The sequence below is a fragment of the Tachysurus fulvidraco genome, chromosome 7, assembly GCF_022655615.1.
Source record: "Tachysurus fulvidraco isolate hzauxx_2018 chromosome 7, HZAU_PFXX_2.0, whole genome shotgun sequence".
In the NCBI taxonomy this organism is placed as follows: domain Eukaryota; kingdom Metazoa; phylum Chordata; class Actinopteri; order Siluriformes; family Bagridae; genus Tachysurus; species Tachysurus fulvidraco.
In genome coordinates, this window is record NC_062524.1 from 4,211,218 (window position 1) to 4,230,654 (window position 19,437).

The following is a 19,437-nucleotide window of genomic DNA, read 5'->3' on the forward strand; positions in this document are numbered from 1 at the left end:
GAGGTGGGATGTGTTGGGAAATTAACATGTAACATTTAATTACATTCTTCTGAAGTGAACAAAATGAACGAAATGACTCGAAAAAAGATTTTTAAAAAAAACGAATCAAAAAAGTAAAATGATCCGAACTTCCAATCACTAATGAGATATTTTTATTGGCTATATATATATTATCTATATATATTTACTCAGTTATGGTAAATACTGTTCATCAGTTATTACATAGATCATAACAGATTTTAATGATGTTCAGTTATTAATTTCTAATTCTGTTTTATTGAGCTGGAATTTTAGAGCTGATTATTTTACAGCACTTTTACTGCTGCTGTGTGAGTCTTTTACACCAACATTTATTTACTGTGATTAAAAACTCAGACCATTTGTGCAACATTTGGAAGATGTAATTTTATTCATTTATATTAGGGTTAATTAAAGCCATGATCAGACCCTCTTTGAGTCATCGCTTTAACTCGTCCTTCTTGTCCAGCCAGTCCTGATCCTCTGCTCTGCTAGTTCCTTTTTTGTTTTAGACAGAGTAATAATCAGCTGCTTCCTTCCCACAATCTTCCCATTCATCTCCCTGATAGCTGTGTAGGCTTCATCTTTAGAGGAATATGTGATGAATCCATATCCTTTTAACATCAAAAACTGTACAAGGAGATACAGAAAGCAAACATTGAGCATTAAACACACTAAAACATATATAAAACAGAACAGCTATGCTGTGTTAGTATCAGGGAACTGTGATTGAACCCCCTACAGTCCATATATACATCTTATCTATCTATACTGATCATATTTCAGAGAGCAGCTATACAAAATACAGTGTATGGAAAAAACACGTGTCCTAAAAGAGAGAGTAAGGGGAAGTGAACACAGTGTATAGGGAAAGGAAGAAACTGGAGGGATTAGTAGTTCACCTTTGCTCTGCTGATATTCCCGAACTTGAGGAACTCCTTGTAGAGGGGATACTCGTCAACATTAGAGTCCAAACCCCTAATGAACAGCTCAACTCCCTGCAGATCAGAAGACAAAGTCCAGTTAACATCCAGTGTGTAAATAAATCAATCAATGAAACAGAAAAATAAACAGAAAATCACAAAGCAGCATGTAAAAGTGAGTACAATGCGCCTCTAGCTTCATGATAATCAGATCACATTAGCGGCACGTCCCCATGTCCATATACGGACACAAAGGCACGTCCTCTCAGGGCTGCGATGTACAGACAGACTTTAATGCTGTACCTTTGGGTTTGGTGTGCTGTAGGAAGTCTTCTGTTCTGCCTCCTGCCTCTGCTCTATCTTTTTCTTTTTAGCCAAGTCCGCAGCTTTTTCTTTCATTTCTATGACCTCTTCAATCTTGTCCTTCTTCTTAATAACTTTCCCCCTCTTTTTCTCGACCGGTTTAAGACTCTCCTTCTCCTTGCTGACCTCCTGCTCCTTAAGCTTCTCTGCCTCCTCCAGCTCAGCAACCAGTGAGTCCATAATTTCTCCCCATGTCAGTTTTGGAGGAAACGGTGAAGAGTCAATGGAAGCAGCGTTATCTGTCCGTACAGGAGGCAGATCTGAGACCAGTTGAGGTTCAGGCTCAGGTGGAGACAAAGTCCCAGACAGATCCACAGGGTTGGGTGGCGACAAAGTCTCAGGAGGAGACACAGACTTCATTTGAGGCAAACCCTCAGGAGAAGACACAGGCTCGGGTTGAGACAAAGTCTCAGGTGGAGACAAATGGTTGGGTGGAGACAAATGGTCGGGTTGAGACATGGTCTCAGGTGGAGACACAGGCTCAGTTTGAGACAAAGTCTCAGGTGGAGACAAATGGTCAGGTTGAGACATGGTCTCAGGTGGAAGTTCAGTCTCCAGGTGAGGCAAAGTCTCCAGTGGAGACACCGACATTGCGGGAGACACAGGTTCAGTTGGACATGCAGGAGCGGGTTGAGACACAGATTCAGACAGAAATACAAGCGACAGAGTCTCAGGTGGAGACACAGGCTCCAGTTGTTCTTCTTCAACAATCTCCACAATTGGAGGTTTGGGGTAGACGTCGGGTGGCAGGACGTGGTAGTACTCTTCACAGTCCACAGGCTTGTACACAGGGTAGTACACAGGGTAGTACTCTGGGTAGTACACGGGGTCATACACGGTGTCGTAGATGTGGTTGTACACGGGGTTGTTGATGGGGTCATACACAGTGTCGTAGACAGGGTCGTACATGGGGTTGACCACAGTGTCGTACACAGGCTCGTACACGGGTTCGTACACGGGGTCGTACATGGGATCGTAGACGGGGTCGTACACGGGGTCGATGTTGACAGTGACATGTACAGAGTCAGGTGTAGTTGCAGGCACATACACTGTTTCTTCAGGTTGGAACTGAAAGAAGAAACAGAGTTGGATTTTAGACAAACTGATAGTTTCAGAAAAACAAAAAGAAATGAACAGATTCATACTGAGGCTTACTGATGAAAATAATGACATTTCTCTTGAGAAACAGACCTGGATCTATTACTTATTATACTGTATCTTTCTCTTCTGTGTTAAATCATCATGTCTAAGGCTTTACTGCTCCCTAAGACAATAAGCTACTTGTCTTACTATTTACTATCAAACGAATATAAATGTAAGTGAATATTAAACTATACAAACTTCATATTAAACTAGACAGTATGAATGCTTAAATAAAATGGATCCTGATGATCAAATTAAAATTTTTCTATTTAATTCACATTTATTTGTATAGCGCTTTAACAACTGACATTGTCTCAAAGCAGCTTTACAGAACATAAACAAAAAAAAAAAGGTTAATATAAAGATTAATATAATACAAAAATTCAAGATTAATATCAGATATATCTAAATGTAAATATTTATTTAAAATTTACTAATCAACAAAGTCATAATCAGGAAACTTACCATTTTCCAAACTTGATGGTGTGATGTGCCTCGATTAAAAAGTCAAATTTGCTGTGTAAAAAGTGTGGTGTGTGTTGTGTAAAAAGTGCGGTGTGTGTTGTGTAAAAAGTGCGGTGTGTGTTGTGTAAAAAGTGTGGTGTGTGTTGTGTAAACGTGTGGTGTGTGTTGTGTAAAAAGTGCGGTGTGTGTTGTGTAAAAAGTGTGGTGTGTGTTGTGTAAACGTGTGGTGTGTGTTGTGTAAACGTGTGGTGTGTGTTGTGTAAAAAGTGTGGTGTGTGTTGTGTAAAAAGTGTGGTGTGTGTTGTGTAAAAAGTGTGGTGTGTGTTGTGTAAAAAGGTGTGGTGTGTGTTGTATAAAAATAATAACGTATGCTGTGTAAATCGTGAATAGTATAAGTGTCTCTAAATAGTCGCTCGCTCGATGAAGTTCGCTCACTGTGTTTAAATTGGAATGTCAACAATTTAAATGTAAACGTGATGATGTCGTGTTCCGGATCATCTATGACATCACAGGACTCATCCTACAGCATCCTTCAGTGTTATACACTACACTACTAACATATGTAACCATATGTTTACCTACAAAACCACAACACAACATGACAATCATTTTATTCTATTCAACACGTCCTGACTAGTATTTTAAGATATGAGCGTCTCAGCCCCAAGAAGCCTCGCTCTAATGTTTGTGCTAAAATATATTCACACTGGTATCTTCATGCTTTAATCACAGTCTATATATCTGTGTAAATCTCAGGATTATCTGATTTCTAAGAACAACGATGTGAATCTATCAAATGAAGTGAAGTTATTAGGTTTCTTTCCTCCTCGTGCTGCTTTTTTATTCTTTGTCATATTGACATTACTACAGTCAGCTATCAGGACAGGAAAGCTCAGCTCAGCCACCACTTTCACTCCAACACTTTAGCAACACTCACTTGATCTGATTTTACTTTACAATAGATTTTTTAATCTATTTTACTTTGTTTTATTTTGTTGTATGTTATATTTCTAAATCCCCCTTTTTGACCCTATTGTGTAGGATTATATCTTTTATAAAACAGACTCTTGTAAATAGCAGCTCACTGCATGTGGTACCCTGTATGATTGTGTGTCATTAATAGCATTCAAATTTCATTGTAAAAATTGTGACCATATAAACGCTTTTAAAAGCTGATGTCTGACACAGTCAATAACAAGGACACTAATCCATGTATTTACTTTAATAAGGCTTTTACTTTTAACCTGACTACTCAGTAAGTGGGGCAGTGGTGACTCAACTGGTTAAGGCTCTGGGTTGTTGACCGGAGGATTGGGTTTCAAGGCCCAGCACAGTCAAGCTGCCACTGCTGGGCACTTGAGCAAGGCCCTCAACCCTCTCTGCTCCAGGGGCGCTGTATCATACTGTAGCTGCCCCTGCACTCTGACCCCAACCTCCTCAGTTGGGGAATGTGAAGAAAAGAATTCCACTGTGCTGTAATGTATATGTGGTGATAATAAAGGCTTTTATGCCCCCATTCTTCTTTTAAAAGAAGAAAAACTTATTCCTTTTTTCCACATACATTACTTACCGATTTTTTTTTTAGCTCTGTGGAATTCTGACGTCCATCCATCCTTGCTGCAGAACCTGTCAAAAATACACAGCAAATACTGTAGAAAGGACAGATTTAAATAACCTCCATATCATTTTATTTCTATTTAATTTAAACAGTAACAATTTCTCTGATATGATCCTCACCTCAGTCTCATATCCTGTTCATATCACACCTCCACTGAACACAGTCTCCTCCTCCTTTAGGCTGATGTCTTCTGCAGGTGCAATTTACACCTGAGATTGTATACACACACACACACACACACACACACACACAGACAGACAAAAAGACGCAAATGTACGCTCACACACACACACACACACACACACACACACACACACACACACACACAGACAGACAAAAAGACGCAAATGTACGCTCACACACACACACACACACACACACACACACACACACACACACACACACACACACACACACACACACACACACAGAAACACACACACACACACATACTTATACATACACACAAACACACAAACACACACAAACACGGACAAAAACATACACACAAACACACACAAGCATGGACAAAAACACACAAACACGGACACAAACACACACGCACACATACAAAGATGCAAACACACACACACACACACACACACACACACACACACGCACACACACACACACACACATACACACACAACATTTTCTAATATTTTAAACATAAACAGAAGGTTTGAAATGGGATTTGAGAGTTTATTAGGATATAATTTTTTTTTATTGAGGGTCTTATTAAACATTGGTGGAAAGAGAAAATTTATACTCAAGTAAAAGTGATGGCGTTAAAAAAGTACTTAAGTAAAAGTACAAATGACTCTTTATAAAAACTACTCAGAGAACTAGTAACTTTTTTATATTGATGAGACTTACACACCGAGTATCATGTTCGGAACCCCGTTTATTAACTGCTTACGGTGTTACACACAGTCACAACTTAACTGTATTGGTAGCATTACACTGCCCTCTAGTGGCCATCATGTACAATATACACATCTCAATACATTTTTAGCTGGTGATATTTATTGAATTATCAGTAACTGCTGAATCAGACAAGATCCAGACAACAAAACACATTTTATAAAGACAATAAAAACACTTTTTAACCTTTTGTTTGTTTTTCAAATCCAAGGCTTTTCATTGGTCCGTGAAGATGAGATATTGTGATGTGTCGTCCACGAACCATGACTCGAGAATAACGAGTCGACTCGGGGAGTGATTCATTCATTTTGTGTTGACCGCGCATGCGCAACATCGAAAACGATCATTAAACAGAAAAGATTTGTTCACCTTTCGAGTAGTTTGGTCTTCACGTTACAGCACCATAGGCTAAGGCAATGCGGCCTGAGCTGGAAACATTTTAATTACATTCTGCTGAAGTGAACGAGATGACTCGAAAAAAGATTTGTTCATTTTGCTGAACGAGATTCAATGAACCGAATCAGTAAAATGATCCGAACTTCCCATCACATGAGATATTACTGTTAATAACTGCCAACTTGAAAGATTTAGGTTGGGTGTTTGTAAGAAATAAAGGATGACGGATGTGTTTTGTGTTTTATTGTTTGTTTGAGCATCTTCAAATCTCAGCAGCTTCATAATCCGAATCAGATCTCTGGCTCCTCGGCCACGTGACCTCATCAAGTAATAATAAATTTCTCTTAGGTCAATAATGTTTAAGGAACTAGGTTTAAGGCTCCATAAACACACAGGGTCACTTGTGTGTAGCTGCTCTGCATCCTGTCATGTTTTTGAACCAGAGAACATGGAGGAAACCCATACAAACACTGTGGAGAACGTGCACAGGAACTCAGCAAGGTCAAAAAGTAAGCAGAGGTCATGAGTGATACGAGTCAGATTGGTGACATGTGATGCAGCAGACATGTCCTTTTTTAAACATATTAAACTTACTGTTTTTACCGCACACTGATAAATAAATCTCACGTGTGTTCTGACTCTCACACGTGTTCTACTGTGTGAGTCTCTGATCAGTTTACTGTTACAAACATGATCTGTTTTTATATCTATATGTATTTACTCAGTTATGGTAAATACTGTTCATCAGTTATTACATAGATCATAACTGAGGATTTAATGATGCTCAGTTATTAATTTCTAATTCTGTTTTAATGAGCTGGAATTTTAGAGCTGATTATTTTACAGCACTTTTACTGCTGCTGTGTGAGTCTTTTACACCAACATTTATTTACTGTGATTAAAAACTCAGACCATTTGTGCAACATTTGGAAGATGTAATTTTATTCATTTTTATTAGGGTTCATTAAAGCCATGATCAGACCCTCTTTGAGTCTTCATTTTAACTCATCCTTCTTGTCCAGCCATTCAGTGTATACACACTGTGATGGCAGCATGTGCACTGAGGCAAATTCATGGAGGAAGAATCGCTCTTCGCCCTCTGCATCGGCAGCTGGGAGAGAGTGTAATAGAAGGCGGTTCAGCAGCGTGAGCTATCAAACTTCAGTACCATGGTCAGCGTCGCTGGGAATGAGAGTGAGGCTTGAACATTCACCTTCCAGGAGGCGAGCACGGCAGATAGCTAGGCCAGGCGCCTAAAGGGAGGTAAGAGGGCATGCCTGATGGAACTAATGGAATGTATCTCTCTGATATCCTTTTGCAGAGACTTCCAGCTGATCCAAACCCCAAGATTGACAGCTGAGACTATGCCACGCTCCTGGAGAGGATTGCTTCACCATGCTGCTGCCGTCCACGCTGCCTAGGCTGGGTGCCTGGATCCCTGCACAAGAGCTCCTTGACAAGTTGGTTTTCACCTTACCACTGGTTTTCTGCTGCACTAAACTACACTAGCACCTTAAAGATAGATAAAACCACAATACTGTTTGCTCTAATCCCGTCTCTGTGCCTGTTCTTTTGTGTCCCATTCCTCAGAGTGCCCTACAACACACACATGCAAAAACGCACACATACACACACAAACACACAAAAACACACACATACATACAGTATATGCACATACATACACACAAACATATACACACATATACAGACACACACATACATACACACAAACATATACACACATATACAGACACACACATATACACACAAATATATACACACAAACACGCACGCACGCACACACACACACACACACACACACACACACACACACACACACACACAAACACATACAAACACACAGAAAAACACACACTTAAATATACACACACACATACTGTACATACACACACACACACACACACACACACACACACACACACACACACACACACACACACACACACACACACACACACACACATACACACACACACACACACAGACACAGGCTGGACCCTGATAGCCATAATATAAAAACCAAGGCAGAATTGCCAGAATCTACAAAACAGCAGGTCTTGTGGGATATTCCCACCATGGGAATGGTTCAGGAATAACTTGTGCATTATTACAGTGTGTAGTCTACAGTACATACCGGTGTGTAGTACAGACATGTACATTTTCCTCCAGGCACACACACATATTGCTCCAGGCACAACGTCATGTCAACCTACAACCATGAAGCAGCACCTTGTGCCAAACCTCTATTGATATCACATACAGCTGCTTTAACTGCTAATATGTTATCATGCTAACATGTTTACAATCTGTTATTCTGACCTGAGATACAGTACCCATACAGTACTTTACATTCCAGATTGGCAAGAACTGCAGTTTTAACTGAGGTAGGATTAATACAAAAAAATATTATACAAAGATTAATAGAATTCAAGATTAAATATTATACAAAAGTTCAAGATTAATATTAGAATTATATTTAAATGTGTTTGTATTTATGATAATTATCAAGTCTTAGGCGACCGAGGAGACTGTGGTGAGGAAAAACTGCTTTAGATGGAAGAGGAAGAAACCTTAAGAGGAACCAGAATCAAAAGTGAACCTCATCCTCATTTGGGTGACACTGTAGGGTGTGATGATAAATATACAGTTTCATTCTTTATAGCTTAATTTGTACTTAAGTACAAGTATAACTACAGACTTAAAAATATACACAAAAAATATAATTACATTAACGTAAGTAGTCGTAATTTGTTACCTCCACCCCTTAAATTAGAAAGGAATAAAATCTATATAGTGTAAATGTCAGCATAAGTAGTAACTAATACAGCAGCTACATGGTTTAAAACCTTGATTCTGCTTCATTTTTTTTTTTTTTAAGTAAGTGCACTTTTGTAAAGTGAAATAAATAAGTGGACCAGGGTTTAGTTTTTATTCAATCCAATTTACTAGAAAACAAACTAAAAAAAAAAGTGTCAAAGTGATAAATTGAACAGATCGGTTGCAGGCATACAGTTTTACACGAAGCGGTAAATTGATATACATTACCCACATCTGTGATGGTCATGATCTATCCTGAGGTTCATTACTGCTGTGCTATTTTTTATTTTGGCACAGGATTTACACTGGATGACCTTCCTGACTCAACACTAACATTTTATCTTGGCTTAGCACTTGAGAGTTAATCCTTCAGTGTTTGGGGTCGCAGTGGTGGGATTACAGAATCGTGCCACTGGACCACATACAAAACAAATAATAATGAGCAAAATAATAAGGTTGAAACAATCCATTAATCCATTCATACAGTACCCACATGAGCACTAGCTTCCTGGCTTGCTGGTGGAAGCCCATAGATCTACCAACATTGGCTAATTTGTAGACTACTCATGTGTGTAGACGTTTTCTAAGTGGCTCTAAACAGGAAACCCAGCTTCTGAAAAATGATTGTTGTGGTGGTCTTTTATTTTAATGTACGTTTTTAAGGATTACGAATAACACTACGACAATAAAAAGGAGACAAGACTAGTTAACATAAAACAGCATTTACTGGATCTTCCATTCTTTCCAAAGAAAGTAACAAGAAACATATTGAAGAAAAACACAGTGTATTTTTCAAATAATCATTATAATTTAATTAATTATCAAGGAAGAAGAAGTAGCATTGTTGTTGTTTCCTGAGGGCTGTAGTGGTAGGTAGGATGAGTGGCAGTTGTACTGGTGGGAAGAGATGGTGGCTGTAGTGTTCGGATGAATGGTTATGAGAGGTGGGATGAGTGGGGGGGACACGTGGTTGTAATGCTACATTGAGATGGTTGTGGATGTGTTGAATGTACAGTAGTTTAGTGGGAGTGATGATTGGAGTGGTTGTATGTAGTTGTATATGGTTGTATGTAGTATGTAGGAAATATGGTGGTTGTACTAGTGGGATGAGAGGTGGGGTGAGCAGAAAAATTGTTGTATCTATATACTTTATAATATTAGGGGTATTATATTATTGAAGTGACAAACTACACCTGGTTATTATGACACAGGCTTTAAAAAGAACAGCTGATGAGGAAAAAGAGGGAAAATGAAGTCAGAGTTATAGGATATTGATAAAAGAAAGAAGAGGCAGCATTGTGGGGTCCTGTGCACTTAGCAGTGAAATGAGTTGTAGGGTGAGTGGGGGTTGTTTTGGTGGGATGAGTGGTGGTTGTATTGGTGGGACGACTGGTGGTTGTATTAGTGGGACGGGTGGTGGTTGTGTTAGTGGGATGGGTCGTGGTTGTATTGGTGGGACGGGTGGTGGTTGTATTAGTGGGACGGGTGGTGATTGTGTTAGTGGGACGGGTGGTGGTTGTATTGGTGGGACGGGTAGTGGTTGTATTGGTGGGACGGGTAGTGGTTGTATTAGTGGGATGGGTAGTGGTTGTATTAGTGGGACGGGTGGTGGTTGTATTGGTGGGACGGGTAGTGGTTGTATTAGTGGGACGGGTAGTGGTTGTATTAGTGGGACGGGTGGTGGTTGTATTAGTGGGACGGGTGGTGGTTGTATTAGTGGGACGGGTGGTGGTTGTATTAGTGGGACGGGTGGTGGTTGTATTAGTGGGACGGGTGGTGGTTGTATTGGTGGGACGGGTGGTGGTTGTATTGCTGGGAAGGGTGGTGGTTCTTTTAGTGGTAGGAGTTGATCCTGATATGGCTGTATGGAGTAATTAGCATTAGCATCCATTAAATAGGTTCATGATAGTCAAAATTCTATGCAGTTTTAATAAATGCTGCATCACAAACACTTACCTTCTGAGAATTCAGGTTTAAACTTAAGGTAGTTTATTTCATTACTGCCATTGACCGCTTTCAGTAACAGACTTTCGACCAAACGAGCATCGGTTTCATTTGACTTGAAGGTGAGTGTAGCCTTAACGAGCACAGTTCCAGTTTGATTACTAAAGATACAGAAAGAGAAATACAAGTGGTTCGTGTTTAGGCATGGATACAAAGTTTGTGTCCTTATAAAGTAAATATTAACCATTTATATTAAATAAATATTATTGCTGCCTGAGCGATACCTGAAGGTCATTGCTGATGCTCCTCGATAAAACTTGTGCGTTGTACAAGAGTCACAACCATAAATGGAGTAGAGCTGCACAAGAAGAACAGGTTTTCAGAATTAGTTAGTACAGCAATCCCTCGATCTCAAGAGATTCATAAACGCGACAAAAAAGAGCATTCAAAGCCTGTTTAGATCATATTACGATCATAGCGTAAGACCATTTTTAGGTGGCCTATGATGCAAATCACATAGCTAATGCAGCTACATGATAGTATTTGATATTAGCTTTCTAAATTTTTATATTATCTAATCTGCCCAAAGGTTGCAAGACCTACAGGTTGCAAGAACAACATTCTTTAGAGTCTTTCGATCTGCTTTCTTCGGGAAAATGGAAGACAATCGGCCAATAATCGATTATTTTGCTTATTTACTCTGGATGACGATCGGCTAAAAGATTAAACGTTAACAAGTCTAATGTTATCATCTATGTTATTAAAATGTTAAATCTAAATATCACACAATTATTGAAATATAAACATGGTCAGGAAAATGGTCAGATTCTATTCAATTCATTGGTTCCAATTTCCGTTTGCGTATACACACACACACACACACACACACACACACACACACACACACACACACACACACACACACACACACACACACACACACACACACACTTTTTAATCAAATCCAAAACCAAAGTGTAAAACTTACAGCGCCATTGACCTCCAAGGACAAGATCAGATATTCAACAGAACCAGTGTTGAGTAGGGAATCGGTGTAGTTCTTGTTGGTGATGCCCAGGGTTAACTCGTACTTGAATAAAGGGATCCTAGCCTCATTATTTCTCCCAGATTCCACCAAACTCACACCTTTAATAGAATCCTCAGCTTTAAAACAATAACCATCACTAAACATGGATGTAATAAGGAACTTATTATGATAGCCTTGTCTTAAATAAGACCATTAGTTAAACAACTTTCCTAATCATTCAACTCAACTCTTCATGTAAGTTTTAAACCAAACAAATAAAAGTAAACAAAACCTGAAATTCAGTCAGTCTACAGTAAACATAATGAAAAGAATTGAATATTAACCTTAAGAACTTATTTCCGCTTTAAATGTACAGTAACCGTCAACTTCAACAAACCGGTAACATTTTCCAGCACAGGAAACTCGGCATAACAAGATTTCTTACCTGACATCGCTAACACGATGACGCAGAGAGCCACCTGCGTGTATCGCTTCATAGAGACCTCCATCTGGAAGATGTGGGATTAATAACAATGATCTCAGGAACTAGTTACAGAAGTCGGAGTGTCGGATGGAGAAAGTGAAGTGAATTTGCACTTTGTCTGAGCCTCGGTTTTATCACCTCTCCAGCTGATAAGCTTCACGTCAGCACCAGGGGTAGTTAATATTACAAGAAAACCCTAAAGATAGACCGGTAGAAGGAAGTGTTAGTTTTTTAATTTATTGTTAATTTGATTCATAAATTATAATCACACTGTTTTTTTCTGTAAGCTGATTTTTATGCAACCAATTGTAGTATATGTCCAGTATAATTTCTGCAATCATAAAAACCTAACATTTAATTTTAAATATATTGTTTTGAATGTGAAAATGTTAAGAACATTCAAGAACTGTTGGGATTTATTATATAACCATTTATAACCATTACAGCCCTTAAACACTGTTCTCGCTGCTATATCATGCAACTTTTATTCATTTCTCACAGTGGCAGAAGGTTGTCTGTGTCTTTCAGATCGAATATCTGTTTGTCGATATTTTGTCTTTATTTATCAGAACCATAGTTTTAATTCCTGAATTTTCACCAACAAAACAATTGAAATGATTGATCATCTTAAACATCAGATTATACAGTACATATTCAATTCACGTGAACAGTCGAACAAGTTTATAACACAATATGAAACAGAATAAATCCAATTTATTTTGATAAGGTTCCTCTCAGGAATTCACAGCACACTTCATTTCCCAACAATGATGAGTGTAATTTCACATGTTCTTTTATTCGTTCTTTATTCCTCCTTTCTGCTTCACTGTTACTGGTTATTGCCCTGTTGTGTTCACCTGTAGTGTGTTAAGCCCTTGATTTATCTGTCTGTTAAGGTCGGATTGGAAGAACTGGATTGTCCTGCACTGAGCTCTGACTCTGACTCAACCCCAATGAACACCTTTGTGATGAACTAGAACTGGAGACTCATCATCATCCTGGACATCCCATCCCAGTCCTATCTCACGAATGTTCTTGTGTATGAATGAGTGAATGAAGGCGAAAGCCTTCAGAGAAGAGAAGATTGAATGAGGACCAACTCGTTATTAATGCCCATGGTCTTGGTTGTGCTCTTTGGATTGTGAGAGATGTAAGATTTTTAAATCATTATAATATATGTTTATGTATATTAAGAACATACAAGTAAACAAAATATGGGTTTTTCAATGTTTATTTAGGATTTCATACAGTCAGTCAGACGGTCAGACAGTCTGTCGTTCATCATCAGGAATAAATAGATCCTGCTCATGGTTGTGGTGGATTTGAAGTATATTTCAGAAACACTAGGTGTGAAGAAACCTAAGGAAACACCACACACATCTATCCACCGATAGATATAACATATAATAGATATAAACTCCTTCTGAACAATCAGAGGCCCAGTGATGTGGTAATACGGTAATTGTAACATGACAGGTTCGGCATGAAGCATACAGAAAAATTAAAAACGTATCCATCCATCCATCCATCCATCCATCCATCCATCCATCCATCCATCCATCCATTAATTTATTGAGTTATTGAGTTATTGAGTTATTGATTTATTCATATATTCATTCAATTATCTTTCTTGTTCAGTGTCAATCCCAAGAACACACACACACACACACACACACACACACACACACACACACACACACAGCTGGGAGGAAACTGAAGAACCCCGAGCAAACCCCACACAGGTAAAACATAATACGTTAGATTTATTTATTATTTGTAAAGATTACAGATGAATTTATTAGAGACTAAATAAGTGATTGTATAGGTGTTATGGCGCCCCTTGTGGTAGGTTTACAAAATTAAAAAGAATAGTTAACAAGGAAAAGCAGGCAGAATGAAGCACTGTAGCGAAGAATTGAAGTCAGAGTAATGGGAGATTGATTAAAGGACCAGGCGGCGTTGTGATGTTTAGTTGTGAGATGATCTGCAGGATGACCTGCAGTATGATCTGTAGGATGACCTGCAGTATGATCTGTAGGATGTTCTGTAGGATGTTCTGTAGGATGAGTGGCTGCAGTCTTGATTGGGTGGGATGTGCTGGTAGCAGGTGATTCAGGGTTTGATTGTGAAACTGTGTAAAAAGTAGAATAACTGTTAATATTTTTCAGTATGTTTAATAAAAAATGTATATTTTACATTTTAGATAAACCCTGCTTACCCTGTGTGAATTTGGGGTCGAATTTAAGGCTGTTCTTTTCATTATTAACAGCAGTCGCATTCGTAAACAAGCCTTTAATCATATCAGCGTTGTCCTTCATTGTCCCGAACACGAGTGTGGCATTTACGAGCACATTTCCATTTTCATTACTAAGGAAATAATAATTAGTGGTGTTGAAGCTGATTAGAACCACTTACTGTAACTCAGGCTTTGTGTTGAAGTCACGCTTACAAAGACCTATGTGTGTCCTTTTAAAATAAACACTGTTACAACACAAGGAACTAAAGGGATATTTAAAATTGTACCTGAAGGTCATCTTTGATACATTGCGATAAAATGAGTGTGTGCTACAAGAAGTACAGCCGTAGATGGAGTAGAGCTGAAAGAAAGTGGCATATTACATTTAGAGATGTGTGAGATGTTTAATATCTCAAAATAAAGACAAATCATAATCTTTAAGGCACAAGTGAACATCATACAGTAGATCATTAAAATCCAAATTTTCAGATTCAGTACTAGATACTACTACTACTACCACTACTACTACCACTACTACTACTACTACTACTACTACTACTACTACTACTAATAATAATAATAATAATAATAATAATAATAATAATAATAATAATAACAATAATCTAATAAAATAATGATCATCATCATCATCGCTTCCAGCTTGCTCATTAGAGATAATTGTTAGAAATACATAACTTAATTTTAAATGTTATTTATTTATTTATTTATTTGTTTGTTTGTTTGTTTGTTTGTTAATTATTATTTGTTTATTATTTCTTATATTTCTTATTTCTTATTTATTCATGTGGTGTTGTTAACAGCATTATAAAAACAAACAAACAAACAAACAAATAACTAAATAAATTGATATTAATTTAATAATTGAAATTATTATTGATGATAATAATAATAATAATAATAATAATAATAATAATAATAATAATAATAATAATAATAATAATACACACGGTAACTGAACGTGTCGTACAATGAAGTAACAAAAAGTAAATGCTTAAAATCTATGTAGCCATAAGGATAAAATAAAATAATAATTAAAATTTGTTATTTACAGATAAAGAATATGAAATATAAACATGTCAAAATATACAAAAATAAACGTACAAAATCATAATATTTAATTTAAATATTCTTTAATAATAACTTTAAAGTTTAATGTAGCTATAAACACCACATCAGAGGAAATAAATAAATATATACTCAGTTTGTTTGATTTATTATTAGTCTTCAGTCACAATGATAGGATGCAGTTAGTAAGTGTGTAATATGTAATGATTTACCTCCTGACTCCATGATTGTCAATTATTAAGTCAAATTGTGCGGGAAAAAAGTGAAACCTCACCGTTGTGTTAACTTGTGAGAACAGGTGCTTATAATCAGCAGAGTCATTCTTGAGCAGCGAGTCGTTGTAGATGCGGTTGGTGATGTCCAGGATGAACTCGAACCTCACTGAAGCCTCCTCAGATTTCACTGAACCTTCAGAAGAAGCAGCAGTAAACCGATGAGTAAACTAACACACATAAATACACACAGACGATCACACACTCACACACGTCTCTGTAATGATTTACTACTCAAATGATTACTATTATAGTTATTATTATTGAGTTTTTAAGGTGAAATTGGGTACAAGGTAACGTCCCCATAATTAGAACTAGTGATTATCATATATTGTATAACAAGATCAACTAAAATATATTTAGAAATCATTTATTTTGTAATGTTAATAATGTTCCTGATCGAGTTCGAGTTTGTCATAATGAATCAGATAAAAAAGCCCTCCTTACGTTGCACCAGCTGATATCTGTTGCCTAGCAACAAAGCATAAAGGTAGTATAGTACGTTTTAATTCATATTCATATATTGTAGCTAGCTAGCTAGTGTATTGCAAATTAGCCATAATGATCCATATAAAATGCTAGCAAAAAAAAACAGCCTTGTTTCAGGTTAGCTTCATTTTTTAATAGTTCCCATTTTTATCAACAACAACAAAGTGTGAAATTCTGAACCATATCTATTTTTTGCGCTTGATATTCAGAGAGGTTTCTTTATTACGATCCGTACATGACAGCATGTACCAATTATTGATCTCAAAAAACACAACTCAACATAAAGAGAATGAAAGCAGAGAACAAGAATCCAGAAGCGTTAAAGAAACTAAAAGGAAAATCAAGTCATTCAGGTCATTTACACACATTTATAATGCTTTCATACTGTGCAGCGTCTTAATGACGGTTTAATAATCTGATATATTATGGTTAAAAAACCAAAACAATTCTGTTAAAGACATTATTCAGATTGTAGTCCGTCATAATTGTTCTCCAAGCCGGAAAAAAAGGGGTTTTCATTTTATTGTAACATTTACAAACATAAAACTTACATAAAATCTCTTATATGGTTGAAGTTAATGCGGTATAGAGTCGTGTTAGCATAAAAAAAGCTTTTTATGCAATATATTAAATGTTATTTTACTATACATTACTGTTTTTTGCTGCCTTCATGGCCAGGTCATGCTTAAAAAAGAGATTTAATCTCAAATCTTTCTGTTTTTATTGTTGGTTAAATGTGTGAAAAGCTGAAACGATGAAACATTTCGATTAAAGAGAGGAGTTTCGCTGTGAACGACTCTACAGACACTTTTCTCAACGCGATATTGTTTTTGACTAAATTTTGCTGTTTACAATAATAACAATAATAAAGATTCTCTACATTTTTAATGAACCCTTTAATGTGGTTCTACTGTATATAAAGACTCATGTCTGGGTTCCAGAGGTGAAGCAAGTGATCGAACCATTTTAGGTTCAGAATCAAACCAGTACACGACAGGTTAGTTTATTTCTTCTTTGAAACATGCCTCGGTTAAACTTCACCATAAAATCCACAAATCTGAGATATATTAATAATAAATATATCGTTGGAGCTTCAGGGAATAACGAAGCATCCACGTCAGCAGCCAAAGACACAAACATTATAATGCTAATAGTTCATCTACTAAATTAAGTTAGCTAATCTGCTAATATAATTTACTCCTTTAGTAGATTATCAATAAGGTGCTTCTATTTAAAGAGCAGTTATATACTGACTATTATTTATTTTATTTATAGTAGATTATTTCCAGACTTTTTAGGATGTGAATGAACTTTATTAATGCTTGACTATTAGCATTAAAGTTGCTACGTTATTCGTCTCAGAGGCTGTTAATGTGGTTGCTTTGTTATTCCCTTAAACTCCAATGATTTGTTTATTACGTACTGATATATCTCACATTTGTGGATCTTATGGTCAAGTTTTACCGAGTCATGTTTCAAGGTTTTTGTTATAAAAAAAAAACAAAAAAAAACCTGTTGGGTCATTTGAGAAAGTTTTCCTCAGAATTGATGATAAAATGTTTCACAGCTTTTTTTCTTGCACAGGAGTCATTTTGAGAAATGTGATATATCTGATAAATTCAGATGAAACTCAGATAAGGTCAGATTTCTTACCTGACATCGTTACCACGATGACACAGAGAGCTGTCCATGTGTACCGCATGATGAAGACCACCATCTGGAAAAAAAAAGGTTAAATAACACGAATGATCTCGTCCGTGGTGTGAAAGAGAAATATTCTCAGAAGTGGACGTGACGTGTGAGAGTTCAGCTCGGGAACCACGATAAAGCAAAGTGATGTAGAGAGGCTGATTACTGAAGTCTATAAGAGGGCAGATAAACAAAGGAGAGCGATTAGACTTACAAAGGGCCCAGGGTGTGGTTACAGACAACAGAAATGCTGAAAGGATGCAAGAAGGAAGTGGGTTTTTTTTTTTTTTTGCCTTGAGTGTGTAAGTCATCACGACAAGTTTGTTCCAATCTTCTTGTTCTAAATATTTCTGTATTCCTCTGATCGTTATTCCTACTGTACAGGAAGTGCGTTTGCCAAAGTGGCTCCACTACCACTTTATTTATATGGTCCAGGTTTTCCTCTGGCATCTCAAATTTTGAATACGTGCCAGTTTCAGCAATAATTCTGGAAATATGTGTGTTAAACAGTTTGATGGACTGCTGCTGTTCCCACATCAACATCTGGCGTTCCTGGGATCGATTGGGATCCACTACCAACCCTGACCAAGATAATGTGCTCACAGGAGATAATGAAACATCACTGTGTTAGCTTAATAGCTTGACAGGAGAAAAAAACTGTTAACACTCCTATTAACTTCTATTAATCTGAACATTAATTTGGACTCAAACTAATTTGGGTGCATGTCGTCTCACGCGATGATGTAATGACCTCGGGCAACACTTTATAATACTGTTCTATAGTTATTAGGTAACTAAGAAGGGATAAAAATAATAGTGCAATAATAACACGTGTCACTACTGTCAAACGTTCTTCGTCACAGAATCTCAGAAACACTTCTAATGTAAAATAAATAAATAAATAAATAAATAAATAAATAAATAAATAAATAAATAAATAAATAAACAGAAAATGAGACTTACTTTTAACCTTATTTTTAATCTGTGACCATGTAATGAAGTTTAAACTTCTAAAAACACAAGCACTAAATGTGAAAGATGTCAAAAAAAACATCTAATGTCTAAAAAAACCATGTGGAAAACGTCAGAATCATGTATGTGTTTATAAGTTTATTAAAAAAATATTAAGAATATTTTTCCTTTTTTTATTATGAAAGTGTAGTCGAGATCTTAGCAGTTCTCATGTGATATGTAAAGTAAAGTCAGCACTGCTGCTCTAATCATTACTTGCTAAATAATTAACCAGGCTTCTTTTGTGTTGCATATTGTTGACTTACGTGACTTATGAGCACGAGTCATTTAGTGCCTGGATATTTCCCCATCAACCGAGCAGTGTGTGACCATTTAAGGTCTGAACTTTACCCATAAAACATTCAACATTATTACATCTTATGGCCAAAGCCACTTTAAAATATTTTCCTTTCTTCAATCCTCTATCCTTCAGGATAAACAGATTGTTGACTCAAAGTGGTAGAGAAAACCTGCTCATTGCTGTGATATCACTGAGCTGCTCGGTGTCTGA

The 19,437-nt window shown here is 36.9% G+C and overlaps 2 protein-coding genes across 3 annotated transcripts; both read right to left on the reverse strand.

Moving 5' to 3' along the window:
- Positions 1–430: 430 nt before the first annotated feature.
- Positions 431–4,782, reverse strand: LOC113662827 (leucine-rich repeat extensin-like protein 3). 2 transcript variants are annotated; one of them, XM_027177959.2, is made up of 5 exons: positions 4,650–4,782; positions 4,483–4,538; positions 1,245–2,372; positions 921–1,016; positions 431–648 (listed from the first exon to the last, which is right to left on the reverse strand). In XM_027177959.2, the coding sequence occupies exons 2-5, from the start codon at positions 4,522–4,524 to the stop codon at positions 466–468; spliced, it is 1,449 nt and encodes a 482-aa protein (XP_027033760.2). In that variant the 5' UTR covers positions 4,525–4,538; positions 4,650–4,782; the 3' UTR covers positions 431–465. The 2 variants fall into 2 exon arrangements, with proteins under 2 accessions (XP_027033760.2, XP_027033761.2); XM_027177960.2 differs by lacking the exons at positions 4,483–4,538; positions 4,650–4,782 and adding an exon at positions 2,913–3,055.
- Positions 4,783–7,396: 2,614 nt separating this feature from the next.
- On the reverse strand, positions 7,397–18,074 carry LOC113662835. Its single transcript, XM_047816087.1, has 7 exons — positions 17,880–18,074; positions 15,740–15,873; positions 14,667–14,740; positions 14,362–14,510; positions 14,094–14,274; positions 10,645–10,793; positions 7,397–7,446 (listed from the first exon to the last, which is right to left on the reverse strand). Exons 1-7 carry the CDS (start codon positions 17,941–17,943, stop codon positions 7,397–7,399), a joined length of 801 nt encoding a protein of 266 aa, XP_047672043.1. The 5' UTR covers positions 17,944–18,074.
- Between the last annotated feature and the right edge of the window lie 1,363 nt (positions 18,075–19,437).